The sequence below is a fragment of the Neovison vison genome, chromosome 3 (assembly GCF_020171115.1).
Source record: "Neovison vison isolate M4711 chromosome 3, ASM_NN_V1, whole genome shotgun sequence".
NCBI classification, from domain to species: domain Eukaryota; kingdom Metazoa; phylum Chordata; class Mammalia; order Carnivora; family Mustelidae; genus Neogale; species Neogale vison.
In genome coordinates this window covers 231,277,497-231,303,103 of record NC_058093.1, presented here as the reverse complement: position 1 = coordinate 231,303,103, position 25,607 = coordinate 231,277,497, and the positions used below count along the sequence as shown (strand labels likewise).

At 59.0% G+C, this 25,607-nt stretch overlaps 1 protein-coding gene across 1 annotated transcript in view; it reads right to left on the bottom strand.

The window, feature by feature from the left end:
- Window positions 1-535: 535 nt before the first annotated feature.
- The window catches only part of RBM19 (RNA binding motif protein 19), a 116,388-nt gene continuing 91,316 nt past the window's right edge, over window positions 536-25,607 (bottom strand). The window contains exons 23-25 of the mRNA XM_044244211.1: window positions 20,125-20,245; window positions 1,685-1,797; window positions 536-1,076 (exon numbers count right to left, since the gene is read on the bottom strand). Of these exons, the coding sequence (XP_044100146.1) occupies window positions 1,068-1,076; window positions 1,685-1,797; window positions 20,125-20,245 (243 nt within the window). The 3' untranslated portion in view covers window positions 536-1,067. The remainder of the gene's footprint in view (window positions 1,077-1,684; window positions 1,798-20,124; window positions 20,246-25,607) is intronic.

Below are 25,607 nucleotides of genomic sequence, written 5' to 3'. Positions count from 1 at the left end.
CCTGAGACCTTCAGTGTGGTGCCCACGCCCTCACCATCGGTCTGGCACTGGCGGTGTGGCAGTGTGGAGACGGACTGTGTGTTCAACTGGAAAGTCCCACGGGTCCCCGTACAGGACGAGCAGTGGGGAGGAATAGGGCAGGGACCCCTGTCACCTCAAGACCCATGCAACTGGGGGACCTGGTCACCCGAGGGCCTGGCCTGGGTGAGGTTTAACACCGGCCCCACCTGTGTGCGGCGCACATACCCGACATCTACAGATCAGCCTGCTGCGGAAGCTGGGGAACGAGGAAGGGGGGAAGCAGGACCGATTAGGAAGCGCCGCCCCGTGGGCCGTAAGGCATGCGCAGAGCCTCACATGGCTACCTGCGCTGGAGAGCGTTGCTCAGATTCAAGGCCACTCGGCAAACTGGATGAAGACTGGAACCTCCTTCTTCCAAAATGCACAGACCACGTTCTCTGCAAAGTCAGAAGGTTCCCGGACTCTCCCCGGGAGCCCCAGCCAGAGGTCCCAAATGAAGGAGTAACAAAAGTGCTGATGGGCGTTTCCTCGGGGCTTTACTTGGATTGACTGAGGTAGTCAAACACCAGGAAGGCACCACACCACCCCCACTGGACCGAAAGAGAAACCGAGGGTCAGAGGGGCCCTCACTGAATGGTCTGCAGCAGCACAGCTGAGAACAGCGGGGCTGGGACTGGACCCAGGGGAGAGAAGCGAGCGGCTCCCTCCTCGCCGGGAGGCAGGCTCCCAGCATGTGCTGAGTGCAGGACCCCTCATCCCGGCAGAGGCCGTATTTCCAGGCTGGAGTGGGGTGTGCGCACGGGTGCCCCAAGTCTGGGACAAGCCTTTCCACGGGGCCGGGATGCATTTCAGAATCGTCCGCCCGTGACAGGCGTATCGGCCATCAGAGTTGCACCTTAGGCTCAACCGGCTGGCATGTGGGCTTTGGGTCAGCCCCTGGTGGTCAAACCAAGACTCGACGTCCCTGGGGATCCTAGGGCAGGACAGAGGCCAGGTCCCCGGCTGAGAGCACTCCTGCACATGGCCGGCAGACGTGGGAGCTCCAGCTAGCAGCCCTGGAGGGGAGGCCAAGAACAGAAGCTTCTGAGCTGGTCTTCCACTGCGGCGGGGGCAGTTCACAGACCACGGCGGCATGTTTTCCCCATTAAACCTGTCTGAGGTGGGAACCGGGGTGCAAGGCAGACACCCGGCCCACGGAGGTTAGGTCACCAGGCCAAGATCCCCAGCCAGTGTGGGGTGGAATGGGGGCTTCCTGCCCTGACCTCTTGATGCCACACTTGATCCCATGCAGCTGCACGGGGGCAGGCCCCCGAGTCCCTGTGTGCCCTGACCCCCTGACCAGCAAGGCAGGGTGGGAGGGCCCGTCTCCCCATTTGGGAGCAGCGGACGGCCAGGCTTCCAGGTCCTGGTATAGCCACGAGAAACTTCCTATCACGGCTGTGTCTTGCCCGCCCCACGGCCCTTGGGTGCCAGGCACAAAGCGGATGTGTGGGGACTGCTGGAACGTGTCACCCGGACACCGTCCCCTCTGAATTCAGGCTGGGGCAGGGCGGGGTCGCCTGCATTCCCACCCCTGGCTCTCCCCCACCCCCCCAGCCCCCACGCCAGGAGCGCAGAAGCCGGAGCGGCTGTCCCCAGTCCCCAGGGCCCTGGAGCCACGTACCCTCTCGGTGCCAGCTCGCAGCTGAAGGGTTTGCTCCTCACTGTCGTTTTCACTGTCTTCCAGCTGCTCCAGGATCTCGTCCAACACCACAGACCGCTTTTTCTTCGGGGGCTCTGTGGGAGCCCAGATGGCAAGAGAGGAGGAAAGAACAGCCGAGGGGGTGGGATGCGGAGAGAGAGAAATGGCAGGAAGGAGAGGGACCGGGAGGAGCAAAATGGAGGGCGGGAAGGCGAGAGAGGAGACGAGGCACCGGAGGACAGCGAGTCAGAGGAGGGGGCACAGGGGACCAGAAGCCAAAGCGGGGGTGTAGAGAACACAGGAGAGGAGAGAGAAACATGGATAGTCAGTCTGCGGCTTCACCCCAGGGCTGCCTCTCCCCGGCCCCAGGAACTCTCCAGCTCGGCTCGGCCCGCCACCCCCTCCCTGGCTTCCTTCCACCCACAGAGGCAAGGGCTCCAGTTAGGAAGGGAGCGAGGAGGGCCTCTCCCAGCAGCCCAGAGGCTGACGGATCTCGGGCTGGCTTGCAGAGCGTGGAACACCCTCAGAGAGGACGGGTCAAGCGAGAGCAATTGTTGGGGAAAAAGGCAGAAGCTTCTCCGGCTTTCCTGGAGGCTACAGACTCTTCATGGTGCAGAAGGCGCCTGATGGAGCAGGAGCTCAGTGGCTGTTGGGTGAAATGCTCCGAGATGCCAGCGAGGGATGCAGGGAAGAACACTGAGAGGCAGCTCTGCAGGGGAGGGGCTATTTCACTTGGACTTTGAAGGATGCAGAGGAGTTCTCTACGAGGCGAGGGGAAGGGGAGGCAGACGCAGGGCATGGCCACAACGCACACTGGGCTCAGCTCACACAGTCCCTTTGGGCCCCAAACACCACTGAGGACCTACTGTGTGCAACAACCACCAGTCCTGCAGGTAGGGGTGATGGCTGCCTCTTACAGGGGAGGGAGCTGGGCCACGGACAGGGAAATCTAAGGTTACTGAGCTACAAGGGCTGGAGGCAGAATTCAAAGCCCAGCAACGCCGAAGCCAGTCTCCCCACATTTCAGGAGTGTCCGGTGCTGGCTGTGAACACCAGGGAGATGGGGACAACTGCCCAGGAGGGTTGGGGGTGGGAGGAGGCTGCTCTCAGGCCCGACCTGCCATCAGCCCCTCTGGCTGTCTGACCTCTCACTGACAGCCAGCCTTGGTCCCAGAGAACGAGGGTTTGCTCAGAGGCAGCCGCAGACAGTCCCAACCCCATCCTCAAAGAGCACCTCCTCTGTGAAGTCCTCCCGCGGGGACAAACTTCCCTGTGACCCTTTGTCTTGACTCCACGCTGGGCCAGGGGCCCTGTGTCCCATGTGGGTCTCTCCAGAGCCCTCACCCCCTACCCCCCACCCTGGGGGCGCAGGAGCCTACAGGTCCAGCAGCTGGACCCACCACTGTTAGTAATGGAAAGGAAGAGGGGGCAGGATGGGCAGGGGGTAGGGGCAGCAGCCCTGGGCTCAGACACACGCTTCCTCTCCTCGCTGCCTCCTCCACGCTCTGGGTTTCCTTCTAATCGCCAAGCTTTGGAGGTGCACAATGGCCTCGGGAAATTGAATTTGTGGGCAGGTAATGGGAGCCGGGAAATAGAAGAGCAGTGAAATAGGGCCTGTGAGCCCAGCACGGACGCCCCCTCCTAGTTACTAACAATGGGGGTGCGAGTTCCTGGGCTGCGGTGGCAGAGCCGTGGGCTTGACCTTCAAGGTTTCTCTGGTCTTTCCCACCACCTGACGGCACGGAGGCACCGGCAAGGGAGCGAGATTTTCCTGTGCGTCCTGGGGCTCAAGCCCTCAGCCGGTTTGGCATCCCAAACACCCCACCCCTGCCGTGGCCTCTCTCCCCATCCAGGCCAGAGCTGCCAGGACAGTGGACAGCTTCTCTTCTCCCTCCCAGAGACCGCTCTCAGGGACACCCAGGGCATCAGCTCCTGTGGCCCCTTTGCCTTGGCCTCTGTGAAGGTTACACTCTCCCCTGCACGTACTCATGTGGCGACTACCACCCAGGGTCCCTTCCTGGCTGCTGGCCCCCACCTCCGGGCCTCTGCACCTGCTGTTCCCTCTGCCTGGAGCGCTCCTCCCCCAGGGAGCAACGTGGGGGACTCAGCTTTGCAGGGAGGACTCCCCGTTCTCCTTGTTGAAAAGCACAAGGCCCCCAGTGCCCCTGCCCTACTTCCCTGTCCGTGCTTCTCCACGGCATTCACCCGTGTTTTACTGTGCAGCTTACTGTCTGCCTCTCCCGCTGGGAGGCCAGCTCCAGGAGGAAGCGGTGTTCGCGCGCACGGTCAAGGCCCGCGCCCTCAAGGCCTAGACCAGCGCGCGGGTACAGCAGATGCTCAGAAAGTACTTGTTGGCTGAGTGGATGGACGTCAGGCCCAGATGAGGTTCAACAGCTCGGGCTGCTGAATGACACACAGAAGCAGGGGCCAAACCCAAAGCAGTCTCGAACCACCGTTGTTCACGTTTTCATCCCCTCACAGCAGAGACTAGGCAGTGGCTGCTCTGGGCCGGGCCTGGGAGTGTGTGGGACCGGCCCCGTCTAGGGCGTTCCTGGTCCCGTGAGGGGACACAGAGAAGGAGCCACACAACCACAACCTATGGCAGGGTTAGTGCCGTGGTGGGGACGAACCTGATTCATGTGGGCTATCACGGTGGCTTCCTGGAGGAGATGACAATGGAAACGTGGCCAGAACCTAGCTGACTCCCAGCTCCGGCCCTCTGACCCCACAGTGCTGGTCTCACTCCTGCAGGCGGCTGTGATCATGGCTGCCTGGCATGTCCCACCCTCTGAACCAGTGGGCACCTCCCAACCTCGGCCCCGAGGCCCACGGGCACCAGCCATGCTCAGTCTGCTTGGGAGCGGCCATCGCGGTCTTCAAGACTTGTGAACCGGTTCTTCCACGCCTGTGCCTAGAATACCAGCCCTGCCCTCAGCTGCCCTCTCGCCTTCCTCTGAGTCACTGGATACCAGACGCTCTCCTCCTCTGCAGCCATCTGACAACCATTTAAGAGCCAAACCTTCCGTGACACAGCCATAGCAGAATGAAGAGAAGCCATGCCACCCAGAGCTGAGTTCTAATCCCCTGCTTCCCCTCGCTGGCGGTGGGACCTTCCCACTCTGAGCCTCAGCCCCCCCTCCTGGAAGAGGCAGTAGGGCCAATCCCGTGGCAGGCCCTGGAGGGGTGATCTGGCTGGAGAAACTGAGGCCCAGAAACCCCCTGCAGGAGGGGGTGCCATCACCCTCATTTCGCAGCTGGGGAGACAGAGGTGCAGGGCAAGGCGCACCCCACAAGGCTCCCAGCTACCAGAAAGCAGCCCTGGGGTCCTGCCTCAGTTGTCCCATTTGCAGGCCACACACACTGTCTGGGTTGTGCCATGGGGTGTCTCTCTGCCTGGCCCGGGCCAGAGGCCATGGCCAAGGCTGCATGGGAGCCTAAGACACAGAGACAGGCGTGTGGTCACCACATCTGGCCTTAGGGTCACACACTCCTGGCTTTGGCACTTTCCCAGCTGTGTGCCCTCGGGCGGGGGGCACATACCCCGCAAGGTTCACTCCCTCATGTATAAAATTGGGACGGGGGCAGGACAGTTCCTCCTCCCTTGCTTTGTCTGTGGCCACCATCAGCTGACTGGCAGGCCCAGCGGTAAGTCCCTCCTTCTGCCCGGAGCAGGTGCAGGCTCCTCCCTCCAGCAAGAGCCTCTCCTGGCTACCCTGCATGTCCTCCCTCAGCATTTAACGTACACACTCGGGAATGCAGGCTCAGGCCCCTTTGACCAGCCTCTTGCTGCCTCAGTCTCCTTGCCTGTAATGCGGGGGCACCATCAACACCGACCTCAGGGGGCCATGGGGAGAATTAACGGAGGGAAAGGAGCAGTGACCGGCCCCTGGTTGGGCCCCAGCGGGTGGCGGCCAGACTGACATCTCTGTTGCTCTAACCCCTGTCACTGTGGGTGTTGGTGTAGTGTCTCGCTTTGCCATTCGGCCGGTGGGCGCCGACAGGGCGGGAACTGTCAAGATGGCTATTGATGACAGGTGATCGATGACTAGCTATTAGATAAATGAGTGAGACGATCTGGTTGGTAAAGGCTAAGGAAGGTATGGTACCCATTCCCCACCCCAGGTTGGAAAACGGGGGGGGGGGGGATCCACGGACTCCTGCAGGGTGAGTGGTGTAGGCAGCAGGTCAGATGATCTGAGGTCCCCGCTCTGCTGCCAAATGGCTCGGTGACCTTGGGCAAGTCACTTCAGCTCCCAGTGTCTCAGCTTCCCTGTCCACATGTGGGGCGTGAAGACAGGACCCGCCTCCCAGGGCGGCCATGGGCGTATACGAGCCTATGCACAGAGCCCCGGATACTAAGGGCTCAGCACTTGGGATCTGTGACTGCTCTTGCGGGCCTGGTGCATCCGACTCGGGTCGGCCCCCCCACCTGCCACTCCCCCACGCCTGCCACCAGGGGACGCGTCAGCCTGAGTCCCCACCGCAGGACCCCCAGCACCGCCCGCCGGCCCTGCCTGCACGCCGAGCACCCTGCTTGCAGGAAACAGCTGCTGAAATCCCACTTCTCCGACATCAAAAGCCTCAGTGGGTTTTCACCAAACAAACATAATGCAGAATCGGAGAAAGGTGTAAAATAAATAAACGAAACAAGCTGTGCATTTTCTTTTAGCATTACAGCTGCACCCGGAGATAAACAACAAGTGAATGTCACCGAACATCAATACCCAAGAAATTAACTTGACAAAAAACTCAGCCGTCCCCCAACAACCCCCCAGTCCTGCCCCCCTCCCCGCCCCTCCCCCCCTCCAACCACCATTTTGCATTTCTGGAGTTCCCATCTAATGATTTTATTTTTCAATTAATTCCTTGACAGAATGCCAGCCCGCGTCTCTCTCCCGGCCCTGGCTGGCGCTGTCGCCCTGCGTGGAAGGCACAGGCAGGCAGGCAGACAGGAAGGCGCGAGCGGGGCGGGGGGGGGGCGCGGAGGGGGCTGCTGGGAGGATGACAGAAAGCGCCTCATGGGGTTTTGTTCCAGAGGCAGAGCACTGAGGAAGGGCGAGCAGAGCGGGGGACGGGGGACTTCTGCAGGGGCCCTGAGAGGAGCAGGTGCCGGCAGCCAGGGGAGGCTGAACCCCGGCTGCCAGGATCAGAGCCCGCTGCTCCGGGCTGGGCCGCCTGTGTGTCCCACAATGACTGAAGGTACTCTGCTCGCTCAGATGGGTGCCGCTTAAGTCTTCCCCACAGCCCCTGGCGAGTGCTCAGGGAAGGCTGGCCCATTTTCCGGCTCTAGGACGGACACCAAAGAGGGGCAGCAGTAGTAGCCCTGGGCCAGTGCCGGAGCCACTGTGGGTGCCCCACCCTGGTGGCTGCCCGCAGCACTAGTGCGTGGCTCTGGGACATGTCACTGGCTGTCTCTGGCCTCCAGGGTATGTGATGCCGCGGCACAGGGCCAGCTGGAGGGGCTGGGGATATAAGCCCCCCGGAGAAACCCTCCACCAGAGAGATGTGTTCATGGGGAGCTGGTGGACACATGTCCCCGCTCCCTCGACTCCCGGGGGGAAGCTCTGAGGTGTGTGCCCCATAGATTTTGGAGGGCCCTGGCTGGGGTGAGCACCTGCTGCCCACGGTGGGCCCGCTCGCTGCGGTCCTGGGCTGGATCCCTCGCTTCCTTCCCATTCCTCATGCACTTCCTGGGCTTACCTCTGAGGTGATCTGCTTGGTAGCCAAGTCCGCGTCTCAGGCTCTGCCCCTGGGGAACCCGCACCAGGACACCATGGCTACAGGTGACCAGGTGACTGAAGGGAAGGAAGCCTCCCCCGTGACACAGGTCCCCGGTAGAGCGTTTGCATTTGTTGACTCGATATAAGATTTAAGATTTAAAAAACGAGTTACTAATTCGCAAACAAAGGGGAGATGCTATGCAACAGTCCCCATTTCTAGTTTCTCTGGAAACTGGAGGACCGGCCCCAGGGGGCCCGTGAACCCACCTGAAAGGGAGCACATGCTCTGTGCCAGGCCTGGGGCTAGGGCCGCAGCCGTGCAGAAAACTCTAAAGGATATTCAAAACCGCCAGCCACGGGTGCCATGTCGGGGGCCCCCAGGTGGGAGTGAGCTGAGGGCTGACCAGGAGAAGCTGAGAGGCAGAGGAGGACCCCCGCATTCCCTGGGCCTCCATGTCCCAGGCACCTGCTGCTCTGAGCGGCAGGCTGGGTGTGCACGGGGAGAAATCCCACAAGCTGCGTGGTATTACTGTCCCATTTGTCAGATGCGCAAGCAGTGGCTCTAGGGAAGTCACCTAACCACACTCACCCTACAGCCCATCACACCAGTGATGCCTGCGGTCCCGGGGCTCAGTGGCCGGCGCCACAGCCCCCCATAGGAAAGAGCTCTTGGCAGAAAAGGACTGGACTGACAGAGCCCCCGCAGCACCACCTACCTGCAGTGGCGGCCTTCACCCAATTGCCCGAGAGAATAATCTAGAAACCACCGAAGCTGGGACCCCACCCCCAGAGGTTCTGCTGTGAGTGGCCTGGGGCGGGCATTGGCTACTGAGACCGATGATCACCACGGTGCTCAGGGCCCTGGCTCGCTGGGAAGCAGGAGACTGCATGCAGCCTGGAAGGTGGCCCTTCCTCCGTGCGTTCCACGCAGCTGGCCCGGAAGCTCCGCATCCGCAGGGCCTGGATTACCATGGATTTAGCCTGTGGTAGGGCTGTGGAGCCGGGCTAAGCCTGGGGGCTTTCAGGCTCCGTCCTGCATGTGTTTGCATTAGTTACAGATGCTGGAGAGGCTGGTGCAGGCTGGAGAGGCAGGGAGTGGCCAGGTGAAGGTGACTCATTGCACGAAGCAAAGGAAAAGGAAGTGGAACCCTTGGAAGGCATACCCCACTCCCCTGCCTTGGGCCTGCAGGGATCTTTCCATTTCTAGTAGTGGCTTGATGGGCATGAACCTCCTGCCCCCTCCTCCTGGCATAGCCCTGGGGTGGGAGTAGGGAGCCCTAGAAAGGGAGGACACGGTAATGTGTCCTCAGGGCGTCAAGGCGGAAGGAAATCCGCACCAGATCTGGATGTGCGCGGGCCTCAAGCGGTCAGGCAGGCACAGAAGGGAGACAATAGGGCAACCCAGCCCCAGCTGCTCTACGGGCCCGCAGCACCAGCGTGGTCAGACCTAATTTTTCCAGAGGCCAGAATCTCGATTTTCCAGGCCAAATCTTCTGAAAGCAAAATAGTGGTGATTCATTAAAAACAAACAAACAAACAAAAACAAAACCAAACCCCACCTGTGCATATTTTATAGGTAAAACAAAGACCCTTGGCAGAGCTCAGTTGATGGCTCACCTGGGCAGCCTCTGATTTATGGTCTCCTCTCTGTCTACAGAACCCCACTAGTCTCACTCGTGGCCATGAAGCAGTAACGAAAATCTCCCTGTCTTGTTTCTCGTGGGTTCCTCCGGCCTGGGCCAACCGACAATTCAGAAGCCAACTTGGCCGCCCCCTGCCACCAGCCACAACCCTGGAGGAAAAGCCTACCCTCCTCCTGCCCCGGTTTCCAGCACTTTGGTCCCCAGGTCCCCGAACCCCTGTCCAATCCGGGCCCAGCCCCTTCCCCTCCCAAGTCGCTCTGAAATTCTCCTTCTGTCAGTTGAATTCTGTGATCGATGAGGAAGAGCAGGAGAAATGGCCCGGCACAGCTGGTTTCCCCGTTAGCCCTAGCAGGGATTCCTGGCCTCGCTGGCGACGGCTGAGTGAAATGTTTGCGGAACGCAGAGAACACAAGTCAATAACAATTTAGCTGGATTGGGAGCAAGTGCCTTCCCCGCACGGACAGCCGCTCCCGGGGGAAGGGGAAGAGAGTGGGGAGGATATTGCTGAAGCGCCTGGAAATATTTCCAAAACACCACTCCAAGAGGCTCAGGGCGTGGGGCAGGGAGGAGGGGAGAGGAGGAGGAGGAGGAGGAGGAGGAGGAGGTGACCTGGAGACACTTGCTCCTGCCTGCTCCGGGCCCCTCTGGCCTCCCCAGCACCTCGGCAGGAGGGAAGCCTTTGGCTCTCTGAATGTGGGTCCCTCCCTACTGCCGGCCATTTGCACCCTTGCTGCCCAGGAGCTGCGGGACGAAAACAATTCCCGCTTCTTCATGTGGCTTCGCTCTACTCTGCCTCCAACAGCGGGGACGGCTTGGGGCATTTGAGAAAAGAGCTGGTCTCCCGGCCAATTTCAACCTCTCTCCTGGTGCCGCCCAGAAGGAACAAAACACAGCACTCTGGCCAGGGAAGGCAGTGCCCTTCCAAGAGGGCAGGGGTAAGACGCCTCTCAGGCCCTCGGGTCCCTGTCCCTGTGGTGGCAAGTGGCACAATCGCCCTCATCGGCTTCTTCTCATGCCTCTGGAGGAAGGGCTGCCTGCTTCCGTGAAGCCTTAAGGAGGGATGGAGAAGCACCCAAATGGAGGAATAAAAATGAGGCGTGGGGAGCTTACAGGAACCTTCTGTCTCCAGGAAGCTGGAAAGATCCACAGCGAAGGGATATTTTGAATAATAAATTCTGTGACTTCACATACTTGCTTGAACTTTACCGACTGTGATTTTTAAAGCCTGATGATTATGTTTTCATGGCCAAGATCAAGAAGGCATATTTGCAAGGGCTGGCATAGGGATAAGGGGCTCTCCTGGTCCCCGATCTTTTGAAAATGTGCCGTCCTAGGAATGATTAAGTTATGGAAGGGGGGGAATGGTGAACTGTTGCAGGCTTTAAATATCATCTGTATGCTGATGACTTCCAAATTTATATCTCAGTCCAGACTTCGCCCCTGAGCTCCGAACTCATAGATCTATCTGCTTGACATCCCATGGGGAGTCCTAATAGTGTCTCAAACCCCATGTGCACCCTCCCCCAACCCCCACCTGCTTTTCCCAGCTTCCTGGGCTTCATCATCACGAGGCACCACCATCCTGAGTGGCTCCAAGCAGAAATCTCCACACCGGCCTTAATTTCCCTCATGCCTTCTGGAAGTAAATTAGGCTGACTCTCCCTTCACCACACAGGCTCAGTCCACCTGCTCTCCATCCCCACGGTCTTTGTTCCCACCCAGGCCACTGCTCCTGCTTGCTGTGAGGACCACGATGGGACTCCTACCTCCATTCTTGCCCCTCCACAATGCAGGCCCTGTGGAACAGGGAGGAAAAGGTCTGACAATGTAAATCCTCCCTTCTTAAATCTTTGAGGAACTTCCTGCTTTATGGTGAATAAAAGCCAGGCTCCCTGCCAGGCCCCACAAGGAGCTCTGCTGGCCTCTCTCCAGCTTTGTTTCCTAGCATTCTCTGCCCTGGAACTGTTTTAGAGCCATGGTGGCCTGTTATGACTATGTTCCTGTCCCAGGGCCTTTGCACCTACGGGTCCCTGTGCCTGGAATGTTTATCCCCCGGAACTTTGCCTGGCTGGCTTTCTTCCTCCCACCAAAAAAACACCCCTTGGAAAAACTTCTTCCAGTCCAGGGCTGTGACAAGAGGAGGGGGAAATCTCTCCACTCTTCCCGACTCCCAGGAGCACCTGCTATCCTTTCTGATTTCTTCCATAGGGCTTGCTATCGTCCTAACTTTGTTATTTGTCTCTTTTGTCATCTGTCTCTCCCCCTGAAATGCCAGCTCCACGAGGGCAGGGGACTTCTCTCTAGTTCACTGCTTTGTCCTCAGGGCTGAGAAAGGCTTGAACACGAGGTGGTTAATGCAGAGTCGAGCACATGAATGAATGAATGAATGAATGAACGAACAGAGCCAGTGAGGGGCAGAATGATGGGGCCTCATTCCCAGGGAGAGCTGGAGTTCTTAAGCAGAGACTTCAGGGGGCGGGGGTGGGGGCGGGTGTGACCATGATGCTTCTAGAACTGTATATGCTCTGAGAAAGGAGAGCTCATGGTAGGAGGAATTAGCTACCCCCGTGGCTTTTAGATAAAATAAGGGCAGCCATTTCTCAAGCCCCAGGGCAGGCCTTTTCTGTAAGTGGTGAGGCAGTAAACCATTTTGGCTTCACAGGCCACAGGTCTCCGCGGCAGCCCCTCTCCTCCCTCATAGCGCTAGCACGCGGCTGGACCGACCGTGGGAACAAACGGGCACGGCCGTGAGCCAAAAACCCTTTATTTACAAAAATAGGCTGCAGGCTGGATCTGGCTGTGGGCTCTGGTTTGCAACCACTGCCCTACCTGGATTGGGAGGCCTAGTCTGATGGGGCAACTGGGGATGTGGGGGCTTCTGCGGAATAGGATATGGTGAGCTGGGGTTAGCTATTCTGCAGTATGCAAAGCTGTGTGCCCTCTGGCAATTCACTAGACCTCTCTGGGTCTCAGTGTGCACCTCAGGAAGACAGGAACAGCACTTCTTTCCAGAGAGGTGGGAAGCCAAAACGGGACTGCATCCCCGAACCCCTTGGCTGTGCTCCCAGCGCAGAGCAGGTCCTCCACTCAGCCCTCTCCCTTCTTCTCCAGCACCTGACTTGGTCTTTAATACGAAGTCACATGGCTGCGTCTTTTAGACTGGTGGTGGGAGGAGGCTCCAGGTGGAAGAGCTGGCTTCAGGCCAAGTGGGGCTCTGGGCTGGCTGCACGGCTAACTGTCCAGTGTCCCTGCAACCAGGCTTCTCTCCCATGGGGTGACAGTGAGGAGGGGCTGAACCGACTCCCGCACTATCGCTGCTAGGGACGAGACGCTGGGTCAGAATGGGCCGATGGGACAATCGTGCGCCCGGCCCACGGACAGTTAAGGAGCGCCCACGGTGCTAGGCAGAGGACCACAGTGACGGGGAGATGCGGAGAAGGACCCCTGCCCTGGAGGGCAGGGCCTCACGGGGAGAAGAGACATCAGAGTATCGCACACAGGAACACAGAGTGGCAGGAAGATGGGGTGAGGAGCATGATGGGGGAACCGAGCACACCAGGGGTACCAGGGAGAGGGCCGATCTCTCATGTTCTGGCTGACCACGGCGGGCGAAGGGGCGGGGGACAGGCTGCCGGGACAAGGGCTCCGGCAGTCGGGCCCCTTCCCCACCTGGTTCCGGTCCCCATCAGCACCTGGCTGGGGGCAGCGTGTGCTGGAGGCTCGTGACCCCCAGCCCCCCACCCCCGCACCGGCCGGGCACCCGCCCGCACCCAGAGAGAGCGGATCTCCGGCCCGCACCCAGAGAGAGTGGATCTCCCGCCCCGGCCTGGGCCGGCTCTGGCGGGCGGGGGAGGCGCCGCTGCCAGCCGCTTGCCATGCCGGTCATGTCTGCGCTCCCGGCTCCGGAGGTGAAAGGTACAACCGCTAACCACAGCCCATCAGTCCTCCCAGCTGGAATAAGACAACGGCGGGAAGCAGAGCCGCGCTCCCGGCCAAGTAAAAGCCCGTTTGCCCGGGCCTCCCTGGCTGTGCGGGGTCTGAAACAGAGGCTTCTGCGGGCGGGTTGCTTCTCTACCATTATATTCTCTCGGTGCTGCTTGCGGGTACCGCGGCCTGCCGAGGCCCTGAAAGCTTCTCGATGCCTCGACCCTGCTGGTTTGTAACACGCTCGGGAAGAAAAGGACACAGCCAGTGGCCGACTTTCCTCTTTCTTCCCTCCTTGCTCTCTCTTTTCACCCTCCCACACGCGAGGGCTGAAGAATAGCACTTCACCTACCGGGGGCCGCGAGGGGCAGAGGGGAAAACGGTTCTAGGCCGGGAGGGGAGGTGGGGGCAGGACAGGGGCGAGGGGAGCGGACGGCTCTGTGGAGGACGGCTGTCTTGCTCTGCCCTCTCAGGGCACCTCCATCTGGTGTGACGATCAGAGCAACATGGCCAATGGCATTCAGAGGCCTACCTGGCCACTGCTGTTCAATGTCACGGGCATATCCCAGGCCTCACCTGAGAAGGGAGAAACGTGACACCCTGCCATCTTACAGGGACAAGGGACAGGATGGAGGCTTCCAGAGGGTTGGAAGCTGGCGGCGGGGGTTGGGGGAGGTTTAAAACAAGCTTCTTTGGCTGCCAACACAGGACCTTCTGTGAGTGGTGAACACCAGGCTGGCACGGAGCATGGCTCGCTCCCACACCTGCGTCGGAAGGCAGGGCATTATGGACACCGTCTCCACAAGCTGCCATCCGGAGTCAGATGCAAACGCACCGGCCCTGGGCAGGGCCCACGTGCTGGGCATCTCCAGGTTCTCACCCACGCACGTGCACTCGCCGTTTACAAGCCAGCAAAAACCGGGGCTCCTCTCCGGTCTCTCTGCCTTGCCCCGAGCACATCCTTCCTCAGCCCGGCTGGCCTGGGAAGCGAGGTCAACAAAGAGCTCTGGGCGGCCCCAAGAAGGAAAGACGGGGGAAGTGACATCTGTCACACGCTCACTTGTGCCAGGAACCTTAGCGGCATCGCCTCCTTGAGCCCCAAGGTTTCCCAGCGGAGGTAGGCACCCTCGTCCCGCCATATGAATGAGAGATGAGGCTGAGCGCGGTGCCTGAGGTCACAGAGCTGGGATGGGGACACACCCCGGGGCAAGCGGAAGGGGCACCAGCACATACCTGCTGATACAAAGACTCAGTCTAGCAGGATGGCCAAAAGCCCAGGTCTGACTCCTGACTCGGCCGCTAGTAACCGGGTGCCCCCTTGGGCAGGGTGTCTGCCCTCTCTGTGCCTCAGTTTACTCATCTACAAAGCAGGAGTGAATGATGGTATTTACCTGCTAGGACTCTCCAGAATTAATACTTGCGACCGCCCGTTGATAACACCTGGCACGGAGTAAGGCTTAACAGATGAAAGTTGTTACAGCAGTAATAATAATAATTAGTGTTATCCAGCCCGAACCATACACGGCACCTTCCACCTTCACCTAGGCTCATCAGGGACTCGTGGATGGAGAGAGGGGCTGGTCACAGGGGCTGCGGAGCTCTTGGTTCGCCAGCAAGCTTCGTGCCTGGCCCTGCCGAATGGTCGGGACGCCTGCCTGTCATCCCCAGCCCACATTCCACAGGGAGCCCTTTGTCGTGGCCTCAGGGCTCGGGCTGAGCAAAAGGGGCCGGAGCCTCCACGGGAGACCTGAGTGCCTTCCTGGCAGAGCTCGGCGTGGAGGGAGGAAACTGGGCATGGGTCCCACCTGCCCTCGGAGTCTGCCAGGGCCCTGGAAGCGCTGAACAATGCAGATTTCGACACAAATGAGCTGGGTATTTTTCTCCAGGGGGAAGGGGAAGAGCAGGGGGCGGGGGGAAGGGTCCAGCCAGGAGAGCAGGAGGCCAGCAGCCCTATTTTGAACATTCAGGGCTGTAGGGGCACCTCCCATTCCCCAAAAAGCTCAGACACACAATGGAGGGGTCAGTAAGAGAGACTGCGGGCTCCCGAGCACCTGTTCTGGGCTGACTTGTCGAACCCTCCTCCTCCCCCGCCCCCCAGGGTCCAGCTAACGTGGGAAGGACGGATGGAGCCATTGCCCTGAGTACAGCGACCTTCAGCCGGACTGCGCGAGCTCGAACCTGGCTTCCATCCTACACGGCCTGTGTGAGCCCCAGCAAGTAACTTCATCTCTGCGTGCCTTCTCCCTTCATCTCTAAACAGGGAAGACACAGTCCCTACCTCCTGGGACTGCCCTGCGGGGGTGGGGGGTGCCCTCCGGGTGAGAAAACCAACAGGGCAGCTCGTGCTGCTTCTGTTACTCACAGATCATCCCCACAATTCTAAAAGGGGGCGCCTTTGTTAGCCGCCACCGTTGGTGAACGGTTGTGGAAGGGGAAACGGAAGCCCAGCGGGCAGGCGCACTGACTCCCCCCCACCCCCCGCTACTCAGCCAGGGAGCAACAGAAACCGGGTCTCCTGGATTACAAGGTCAACGTTCCTTCTCCTACAGCCAACCTTTCGGGGACCAGGAGCTTATGGAAAATCTGATGACAACAGATCCTCTTGCCCGAGAGGTAGACCTGCTCACACACACGTGCATGCACCCCCCCCCCCCACCCTGGGATGACAACATTTCCTGGTGTGCTCAGCTCCTCTGAGGCCAGCCCTAGACTAGGAGCCGCGAAGACAAGGTTTCACGGATCCTAGGGTACAAATCCCTGTGTCTTATCTTGCTGTGTTCTGGAGAGAGCTTTCTTTTGTTTTCAGAGGATTATCATGTGTTTCTTTGGGCAAGAGTGCTGTGAAACACGACTGGGAATGACTTTACTCTCAGGCTGCTGTTCTATCATCTTCTCAACCCAGACGGGTGAGGCCAGCGTGGAGGTCTGGCAGGCGGGTGCGCATCTAAAAGACCCCTCCAGATGGGAGGCCTCCCTTCAGCACACCCCTGCTGCTGTTCGTGGGCCCAACATGGGCTGGATGTTCTCTGGGGCCACCAGATCCATCCTTTGTCCTGCTGTCCCCTGGCAGGTGTCCCTGGGGGACCTGGTCCTCTGGCTTATAGATGCAATGGGCCAAAGGGAGACCCAGAGGGGAGAAAGGTGGGAAAAGAGGCAGCTGCAGGCACTTTTCCCGCCGCTCCCCACCTGCTTTGCGGGGTTCTCTGGCATTGGCTGTGGGCTTCTACACTAGGGGACTGAGTGGGTGTCTGCAGACCTGCTATTGATGGACCCCAGGGACATCATTTCCTCCCTGTCTACCCCTACAGGCCCTGGGATAAGGTGGGGAGTAGGGGGACTGCTCCTCAGTACTGCTCACCTCTGGCCCCTACCCTCACCTCTGCATTACAGGCTCTTCCTGCCAACCCCTGGGGTAATTTCTGTTCCCTGCTAGGACCCTGCCCATCTTCCCCTGGTTCAGGAAGGGTCTGGCAATACTCACTTCCACACACTCGGTCAGCTCAGAGCGCATGGCCCCTTCCAGAACCTGAGGGCCATGTTCCTCCAGGGGGACTCAAAGGGAGTCCAAACACAGAGCTGGGCTGACCCTCAGAACTGACCTTGGGGCCCTCACCTCACCTTGCACTTGAGCTTCCCGGCCTATAAGTGGGGACACGGTAATGTGCACCCCCTGGGGCCTTCTAGGAGGACACACTGTGTTAATTCCAAAGGGCTGTCTGACATTTTCCATCATGACCTGTTATTCATTGCCTCCATTTTTGGACAGTCTACATTCAGGGTCTGGACGAGTCAGGATGAAGGAAGCCATGCAGGAAACACTCATATACCCAGGTCTAATAAAAGCTCCAGACTTGGGGCGCCTGGGTGGCTCAGTGGGTCTGCCTTCGGCTCAGGTCATGATCCCAGGGTCCTGGGATCGAGCCCCGCATCGGGCTCTCTGCTCAGCAGGGAGCCTGCTTCCTCCTCTCTCTCTCTTTGCCTGCCTCTCTGTCTACTTGTAATCTCTGTCTGTCAAATAAGATAAATAAAATCTTAAAAAAAAAAACAAAAAAAAACAAAGCCCCAGACTTCTGGAAGACGGCACTTGCTAGTATGGAGTAGTACAGGGCGGTGGGGTGGGGTGGGAGTTCTGGAGCTGGCCTAGAGCTCCAACCTGTGACTTTCCGGTCGCATGACCACGGGCAGTGCCTCACTCGATTTCTTTGTAAAACGGAGACAGAAGCACCCGGAGCTGCTGCGACTGTCCTGGGGCTCAGTGAGACGGCGCAGGTCAGAGGCTGAGGATAGACCTCAGCACGGAGTGAGTCCTTAATAAACAGGAGTAGTCACGTGTCACTGCAATGCTTGGTTGGTCTCAGTGTTCCCATCCGTAAAATGGGGCTAATCAAGGGGAGCTGGGTGGCTCAGTGAAGTGTTCATCTTTGGCTTAGGTCAAGATCCCAGGGTTCTGGGATCGAGCCCCGCAACTGGCTCCCTGCTCCCGGGGGAGTCTGCCCCTCTCCCTGCTCATGTTCTCTCAACTCTCTCTCAAATGAATAAATAAAATCCTAAAATTAAAAAAAAAAAAAAAAACAAAAAACACAACCGGGGCTCATCATGCCCATCTCACAGGGCTGCTGGGGAATTCCCGGGAACCTGTGTGGACAAACGCTACTGCCTCTGTTCCCACTGGGACTACACCTGCTCTGTGTGGGCCTCGGCCTGCAGCCGATACTAGAGACGGCCGATCCCACAGCGGCGCCCCTGACCAAGCCTTTCGGCTGGGGTGAGGCAATAACGCTGTCTCTGGAACTCAATTTATCGAAGGGGGCTTCTCCGCGAGCGAGGGAGAAGTGCTGAGCCTGCAGGCTGCTGGCCCCAGGGGCAGGTGGAGGCGACGCGTGGGCAGAGGCCCTTACACAAACATTTGCCGACGGGTGCATTTGGGCCTGTCAATGGCTGTCAATAGGGACGGGTTCCCTTTCTGCACATCAGGATTTGGGGACTTATTGAGTTGTGAGCTGGGGACTGTGTACTCAGTCCTGATTCCTCAGGTCGCTCGTGTACTTTTGCGGGTAACTTCCCCAGCCTCCAACGGGGGGCCTGGCCTATGCTGGACATGGGGCCGGGCACGGGGGCCCAGAGAGGAAGCCAAGGACACAGTCTCCATGCGGGGAAAGGCATCAGTCCAGCGAGGAGAAAACCATAATGAAATAAATTACGACAAGGCAGGGAAGTGTAGGAAGGGAGGACAGAGCCCTTGCAGATACCGAAGGAGGGGGCAGAGAAAGGGGGGGCTTGCTATGTGAGGTGCTGGGTCTTACTGGCTGCACAGGCCTTGGCTGCTTAAACGAACCGGAGGGCCAAGCATTCTGAGCAGAGGGAAGAGCATGTGGGGAGGCACAGAGCACCACCGCGTGCGCTCGGGGAGGTCACGTGGGACTGGGCCTGAAAAGGCCCCTGGTGTATCTGAAGGGTCCACAGGCTGAGCTACAGTCAAAGGCTACGCCCTGTGCTCAAAGCAAACCTCGGGAGGGGGGCCGTCTGCACGCCCAAGACACTGCTCAGAGGCCCTGCTCGCTAGTCCAGAGCAAGACCAACTGGGCCCAACAACTGGAAAACTCCCAGCCCTGTAAGGGCCGCCTCCTCTGCCGGGTCCCCTACGCTGCTGCATGACTAGGGAGACCCAGTGTCACTGGCTGGGACAGGCAAGTCACATCCTGGCTCCACGCTCCATCCCTACGTGAGTGGTGAGTGGCAGAAGGGTGGGCTCTGCAGCCAATACCCCAGGCTGCCCCCCAGGTCACACTGTGGCTCCCCACTGCTGGTGGGGATGGGTGAGGGGAGCAGTGGCAGGCGCCTGGGTAACTGGTCCACCCAGGAAACCCCGAGCGCTGAAAACCCTCCAGTTGTCCCTGGGACTCCTGGGTGGAGGAAGGCAGCTTGGCACCTGAGACCTCAGAGCAGCCGTGGCTGATGCCATGGGACTATGGAGCCCCTTCACCAAGCCTGCTTTCCTGGGCAGGTGGGAGGAAGAGACGCATTCCTAGCCGGGGGAGGCTATTCCTGGGCACCCGTCACGAAGCTGACAGGATCCTAAGTGGGCAGGAGGCTAGCAGCTGCCCCTTTCCTGCCGGGCCCTGAATGCACTTCTGAGATGCATGGGAGAGGCGTGGAGATGGGATTCAAGTTCAAAGGTTCCTTGATAGCCCAAGTGCAGGGGTGCACCCTGGGAGGGACAGTCGGGGGCACCTGCCTCTCCTTCCACACGCCCGGTGTGGCTCAGTGTTCTTGAGACTTTCCCTTGTCCCCTCCTACCTGACTCCCCAGCACCTTGCTGAATAGGATGAGACTCGTTGCAAGCCGGCCCCCAACTCTCGCCACCTTTACCTGTTCCAGCCACGCTGGCCTCCCTGCTTCTGCAGGTGCTAAGCTCAAGGTCCCCACTGCTCAGGCAGCCCTCTCGTGGGCACAAATGTCACCTCTTCAGGGACACCTTTCTAGACCACCCACTCAAGTAATGTACCGGCCTCTTCCACTAGAACCTGCCACCCAGCCAGGTCACAGCCGCACCCCAGTGCTAGAATGAGCAGGCACTCACTGAGTATTTTCTGGGGAGGGACTGAATAATCCGCGAGGCCACGGGATGCCACCAAAGTGTGTGAGAGGTGGGAGTCAGGTCCTGTGACCATCAGGCTCCCGACAGGGAATGGACGGCCCTCAAACGGAGTAACCCAGGAGGGTCCACCGGAAAGGAGGCAGAGAGTAGGGGTTTCAGTGCAAGTGACCTCCTTGGCTGGCCAAGGGGACCTGGACAGAGAGTGCCGGGTAGAGAGGGCAACTAGACGTGAGCCGCAGCCTTGGGTGGCAGTGCCAGCCAGCCACCTGCCAGGACGGAAGGCGGGGGACCAGGGCAGGGGGTGCTGGTGGAATGGGAAGGGGATAAACTCCCTGAATGCCTACAACGTGTGGGGCATACAGTAAGTGCTCAGTAGTGCTCCTCTTTCCCAATTTCCTGCCAGGCCTTCCCAATGACCCAACCCAGCCAAAGGGTATGGAGGCTACAGGCGCCGTCCGCACAGATCAGCATCCCGTCGAGGGATGGCAGCAGCCCGTCCAGGCAAGGACAGACCCCCGGGCACCATGGCACGCTTACCGTGGAAGTGCTTGGCTGTCTTCCGCCGCAGGGTCTGCAGGCTCACCTCCGAGTCAGCCCACTCCAGGACCAGTCTCCGGCCGTACAGGTGGGTGCTGTGACACAGGGCGTGGAAGGCTCTCTGGGGGAGCAAGGGCAGGAAATGCAACGGCGAGTTAGCGGAGACCTACAGCAGACGCTCATCCTGTCCCCTGACCCCATGCCGGCACCTCAAGCTCAAAGGCCAGGTTCTGGCCCTTGTGACACCTGCTCTCCAGCGAGGGTGTGGGAGCTGCTGGGCACTTAACTCAATTAGCAGGTTACGTTCCCAGGGAGAGAGCTGCGAGGGAACGTGCAGTCAATATATCTGCCTGTAATTGGTGCCTGGGCCCGTGGCCGGCTTCCTCCCACACTGTGTCCCGTCTGGGGAGGGCTACCCCATGGGCCGGTTCGCCTCCCATCGGGCCGTTGGGGGAGCGCCATGGGACAAAGCCGAGCCCTGCCTAGCCATGGCGACCAGCCATACAAGCCCCTCGCTTTTCCCTGGTGGCTCTGTCCTTCGCCAGCCCCGAGGAGGGCGTCCCCTGCCCTCCCAGGCGCTGGCTCCTTCCCCGGGCTCAGCAGCTCTGGCCTCCCGCTCTTCGCTGCTCCTGGCCTCCAACTTCTACCTACCCCCTCTCTGGTGTTTGGGGCTGCTTTACTGAGATAGAAGGCACACACCATGCAAGTCACTCCTCTAAAGTACACAGCTTGTGGGTTTTCAGGGCAGTCAGAGTTGTGCGGCCACCACCGTGTCAAGTTTGGAACGTGTCATCTTCCATCCTCCCTGGAGAAACCCCACACTCGGCACTGGTCGCTCCTCACCCTCGCCCAGCCTCCAGCCCTCGGCCCCCACGAGTCTGCTTTCCATCTCCTTGGATCTGCCTGTTCCGGACGTTTCAGATGAATGGAACCATACGGTACTGATGAGTTCGCTCTTAAATGTCACCAGGGCCCAGGCTAAGTGGCACCACCCTGGGGCTTGCCCTGCAGCTCTCCTGTGGTTCACAGAAGCCACAGGCTTAGACTCCGGAGCCACTGTGTCTGGGCAGGGCAGGTCCTGTACCTCCTCGCTTCAAGACCTTGGGCAAGTTAATGAATCTCTCTGGCCTCAGTGTCCTGGTCTGTGAAATGGGAATGTTAATGGCCTTCCAATCTCAGGGTTCTAAGGGAGAGGAGAAAGAATTAAGTGGAAGATGCCTAGAATGTGTGGGGCATACAGTAAGTGCTCAATAGATGCTAGCTCTCGTCCTGGTTGCGCTGTTACTGCTGACTTCTTGCATCTGTGATTTCTTTCTCCCAGCAGCGAGGCCGCGGGCCAGCCATGGGTATGGCCAGGGCCAGCCCCAGGTGCTCGTTTGGTTGGGAAGCCACAGTGGCTAACGATGGTGTCTTCGTCTGCTTCTGGGCTGCCATCAGCACCATGCGGTATGAGAAGAGGGGCCACAGGGATGCATCCCTCTTGTTTCCTCCATGCTGCGAGGAGGTGGCGTGTGACCAGGAGAGCTCCACTCTGGAACGGAGCCGCCTCTGGCCCTCACCTTCGGCGTGACTGTTACGGGCTGGACCAAGCTCCCCTCAAGAATGGATACTGGAATCCATACCCCTGGTACCTTGGGTTCTGACCCTATTTGGAAACAGGTCCTTGCAGGTGTAGTCAAATAAAGGCGAGGGCATCCTGGAGAAGGCGGACCCCCTAACCCAGTATGACTGTGGCCTCATAAGAGACAGCCAAGTGAAGACAGACATGGGCGGTGCCCCGTGGAAACAGGGGCACCAGATGCTGGGAGAGAGGAGGGGAACAGACTTCCTTTGAAAGGAACCCAACAACTCCTGCCCCCTTGATCAGGGACTCCCAGCCTTGAGAATGGGGAGACGTCAATTTCTGTTGGTTTCAGCCACCCAGACTGTGGTACTTCATTACAGAGGTTGAGGTGACGCTGGGTAAGTCAGGTGCCCCACTGGGAGCCTCGGTCTCCTCATCTGTAAAATGGGGCTAATCGTGGGATGAACACACAACATGCCCGGGGAGGGGGGGTCACCTGCAGTGGATATTCCATAACAATCAACTCTGAAAATCACTGGTGAGAACTGGTGGGACATGCACTTTTTTAAAAATAAGACATGCGGTCCAGGTACAGAAATGCTCTGTTCTCGTTGCGCTTTTCTGAGAAGGGCCAGGTGCAGGAAACTTTTTCTCCCTTCCTCCCCCTCCCTTTTGTTTTACTTTAATTTAAAAAACTCTTTCTGACTGCCAGCAGAGCCTCTGCATTTTTTCCACGCGGACATAAAACTGCATCTGGACTCCGAGCCGAAATGGCCCATTCCGAGCTTTAAAACACACGCGTTCTCAGCTGGCACTGCAGAGAGACAGCCTGACTGGGGGAGCTGGGGTTTTGAGCTGGGGGAGAGAAGTCAGTCGGGAGTCTGGCATGGTGGGTAATCCGTCCCGGCGTCCAGGTCCCTGAGGAGCTATGGTCCCGGGGACGCAGGCGGGTGGGCGGGGGGCTGGGGGTGGGCACGAGGCTCCAGCTGGTGGGAGCTGAGCTGCAGAGAGAAGGGAGGGAGGGGGCCTGGGTGGGGGGCCCCAGGCAAGACACCCCGGCCCCTCTCTGCGTGCAGCCTTCAGACTGGCGTTTCTTTCCAACCCTGTTCTCCACTGCTGTGCGCCCACGGAGCCTGGGAGGGGTCCGTTCACTGCCGCAGTTGCTGAAAAACTCCCTCTCCTGGCCTCTAATGGCAACCCTTCCCAATTCTCACCTCCGCTTTGGAAGGGCTTTTCACCTCCAGAGGTGAGGCGGCACAGTCATTAAGGCTGGGGGCCTCTGGTTCAAATCCCCACTGCACCACGTGCAAACTGTGTGAGCTCGAGCGGGCTGCTTAACCTCTCTGGGACCCGTTTCCTTGAGTGGCGGCAGCAAAGAGTGGCGAGGAGGAGCCAGTGGACTGTGAAGTCTAACAGCCCCCTTGGCTGGGGTTATTATTATGGATGCCCTCTGCTCCCCTTACGCCACCGAAAAACGGGAACAATATTTGGTGGGACACAAGCTCTTGTGCATTTGGCGCTGGAGCCCAGCACGCAGTTCTCCAAAAATAGCAGGACAAGCCTCCCTTGTCCCAGTCCCCTCCGGTTCACAGGAGACCGAGCCGCTTTCCTGAGTGCCCGCTGCCTTGTGAGGTCAACATAGTGGCCTCAAACTGTCGCAGGCAGCGGGGACAGGGACTCGAAGCTAAAAGTGGCCTTGGACAATCCAGAGTTGTCTTATTTCACTAAAGGGGCCTGAGGGGAGCTTGTTATATATCTAGGGGGTCCTAGAAGGCAGGGGGGTGGGTGAGGAGAAGGACACAGCCCCCCCAAGAGGCTTTCAGGCTAGTGCGGAAGGCACGGAAGGTTCTAGGCACTGCCAAGGGGAACATGCAGCCCTGGCCTCTGGCCTGGGGCCTGCCAGTAGCTTCCCCCCAGCCTTTGGGCCTGCTGAGACGCATGTCACCTTTCTCCTGAGAGCTCTGAACCTCAGCTGCAGCAAAGGCCCCCTCTGACAAATCAGCTCTTGGGGCGTCATTCATCTGGGGGCGCCCAGGACTTGGTGCAATGAGGGTGTCTCAGAAAAAGTGGGGAGTTAGACAATCCTGGCCTGGTGCTTCTCTCAAAATCCTGCTGCTGCTGCCTGTTTTCTTCCCTTGGAATGAAAGGGAAGCAGATCATGGACCTCAAGGGTTGAAACTCTAAGCCTAGGCTCCCAACCTATTCATGAGAACAGGCATTATTCTCCTATTCCAGTGACAGGAAAACAGGCGCCGGCCAAGGTCCCTACGCACGCTGACTTCCTTCTTCCTTCCCCTTTCAGACCCTGTGCGTTCCATCCTCGGGCCTTTGTGACCTGCTCCGGTCTGGCCTCAGAAGAGCTCCCTTGTCACAGCTGACCTGCTGGTGGGCACAACCTGCTCTCTTCAGACGACAGCAGGGTGCCCTCCCTGTGCCCCGCCTGTGCGGCCTCCAGCCCAGCACCCGACCCATGAACATCTGCTTGCAGGCCAGCCTCCAAAGCTCAGCCTTGAACCTCAGAAGGAAGACCTCTCTCCTTGCTGCCCCTAGTAGTGCCCAGGGAACAAGGTCGCTCCCCCTTCTCTGTGAGGGATACACTCCAGGACCCCAGGGGACGCCCAAACCCACAGGCGGTATGGAACCCACACATACATATTTTTCCTATACAGGTGTACTTGTGGCAAAATTTCATTTATAAATTAACCACAGTAAGAGATTTAATAACACTGCCATTAGAGAGCTACAGTTACAACAGTAGTGAACAGCCGTAACAATAAACTTTAATAAAAGTACCTGAACGTGGTCTTGCTCAAAATCTGCTACTGTCCTAACTCCCCCTTCTTTGTGGGGTGTGGGAGGTTAATGTGCCTACGAGACGAGAGGGCAGGAGTGAGTGAGGTGCACAATGTGGGCGTCGGGTGGCTACACTGGCCGTCTCTGGATGAGGGTCATCTGCTTTTGGACCGCAGCTGACTACAGGTAACACACCACAGATAAGGGGGTCGGAGGGAGCTACTGTATTCACAGAGCCAACCGTGGGGCTCTTCCACCAAGGGTCTGCAGACTGGAAGGGACACTTGCTTTGGTCCTGGCCAGAGACGGAGGGCTGACTTAAGTAGCCTGCTGTGGTCCCTCCACACTCCTGCGATAGACCATGAAAGGCAGGAACAAGAAGCTCGTGTCTTTGGCTGCCCGCATGCGTGGCACATCTGCCTTCCAATTGGGACGTGACTTGGTGCCTACGTGGTCTTGCATCTGGCAGTGGAGAGGGAAAAAGATTTGCTCCTAATAGGTATGACTTGGGGACCTCAGGGGACAGATACAGGTGCCCGGGCCACCAGGACTCGGTATACCACCAGACCACCACTCGGGTCACTGCAGAAGCCAGATCTAGAGGGGAACTTGAAAGGTGCATCTGACTGGCCAGGAGAACACCACAGAAGAGGGTAGTCCCTGCTCTCTGGAGCCACTTCCCATCATCATCCGACAGGCCAGTGCTGGCTATTCCTGCTTCTTTCTGGAACATTCTCTGGGCTTTTGCAGCCGACTCCCATGGGCTGTATAACTAGGCTCTGGCTTTCTCATTTCTGTTTTGGGTGAGCAATTGGGAGATGCCAGTAGTCCTGGAGGGAGGGCGGGAATGAGTGGGGACATTTCTCTTCCCACTCGCTCCCTCCAGGACCAGAACTCACGTTGGGGTCCCTCCCCGGCACTGTCACTGGCCCCTGGGGGCATCAGCGTCCCTGGAAAGTCCCCGAGCCCTACCTACTCCTTCATAAATCCTTCTCAGACCATCATGGAGGAGGCTGTTTGCTGATCCAGCTGGTGACAACACCAAGTCCCTCTGCCTTGACCTGGGGCAGATGGACTTCTCACCTCAGACAGCATGTCTCAAGGCCTGGCCCTACTCAGAATCGAG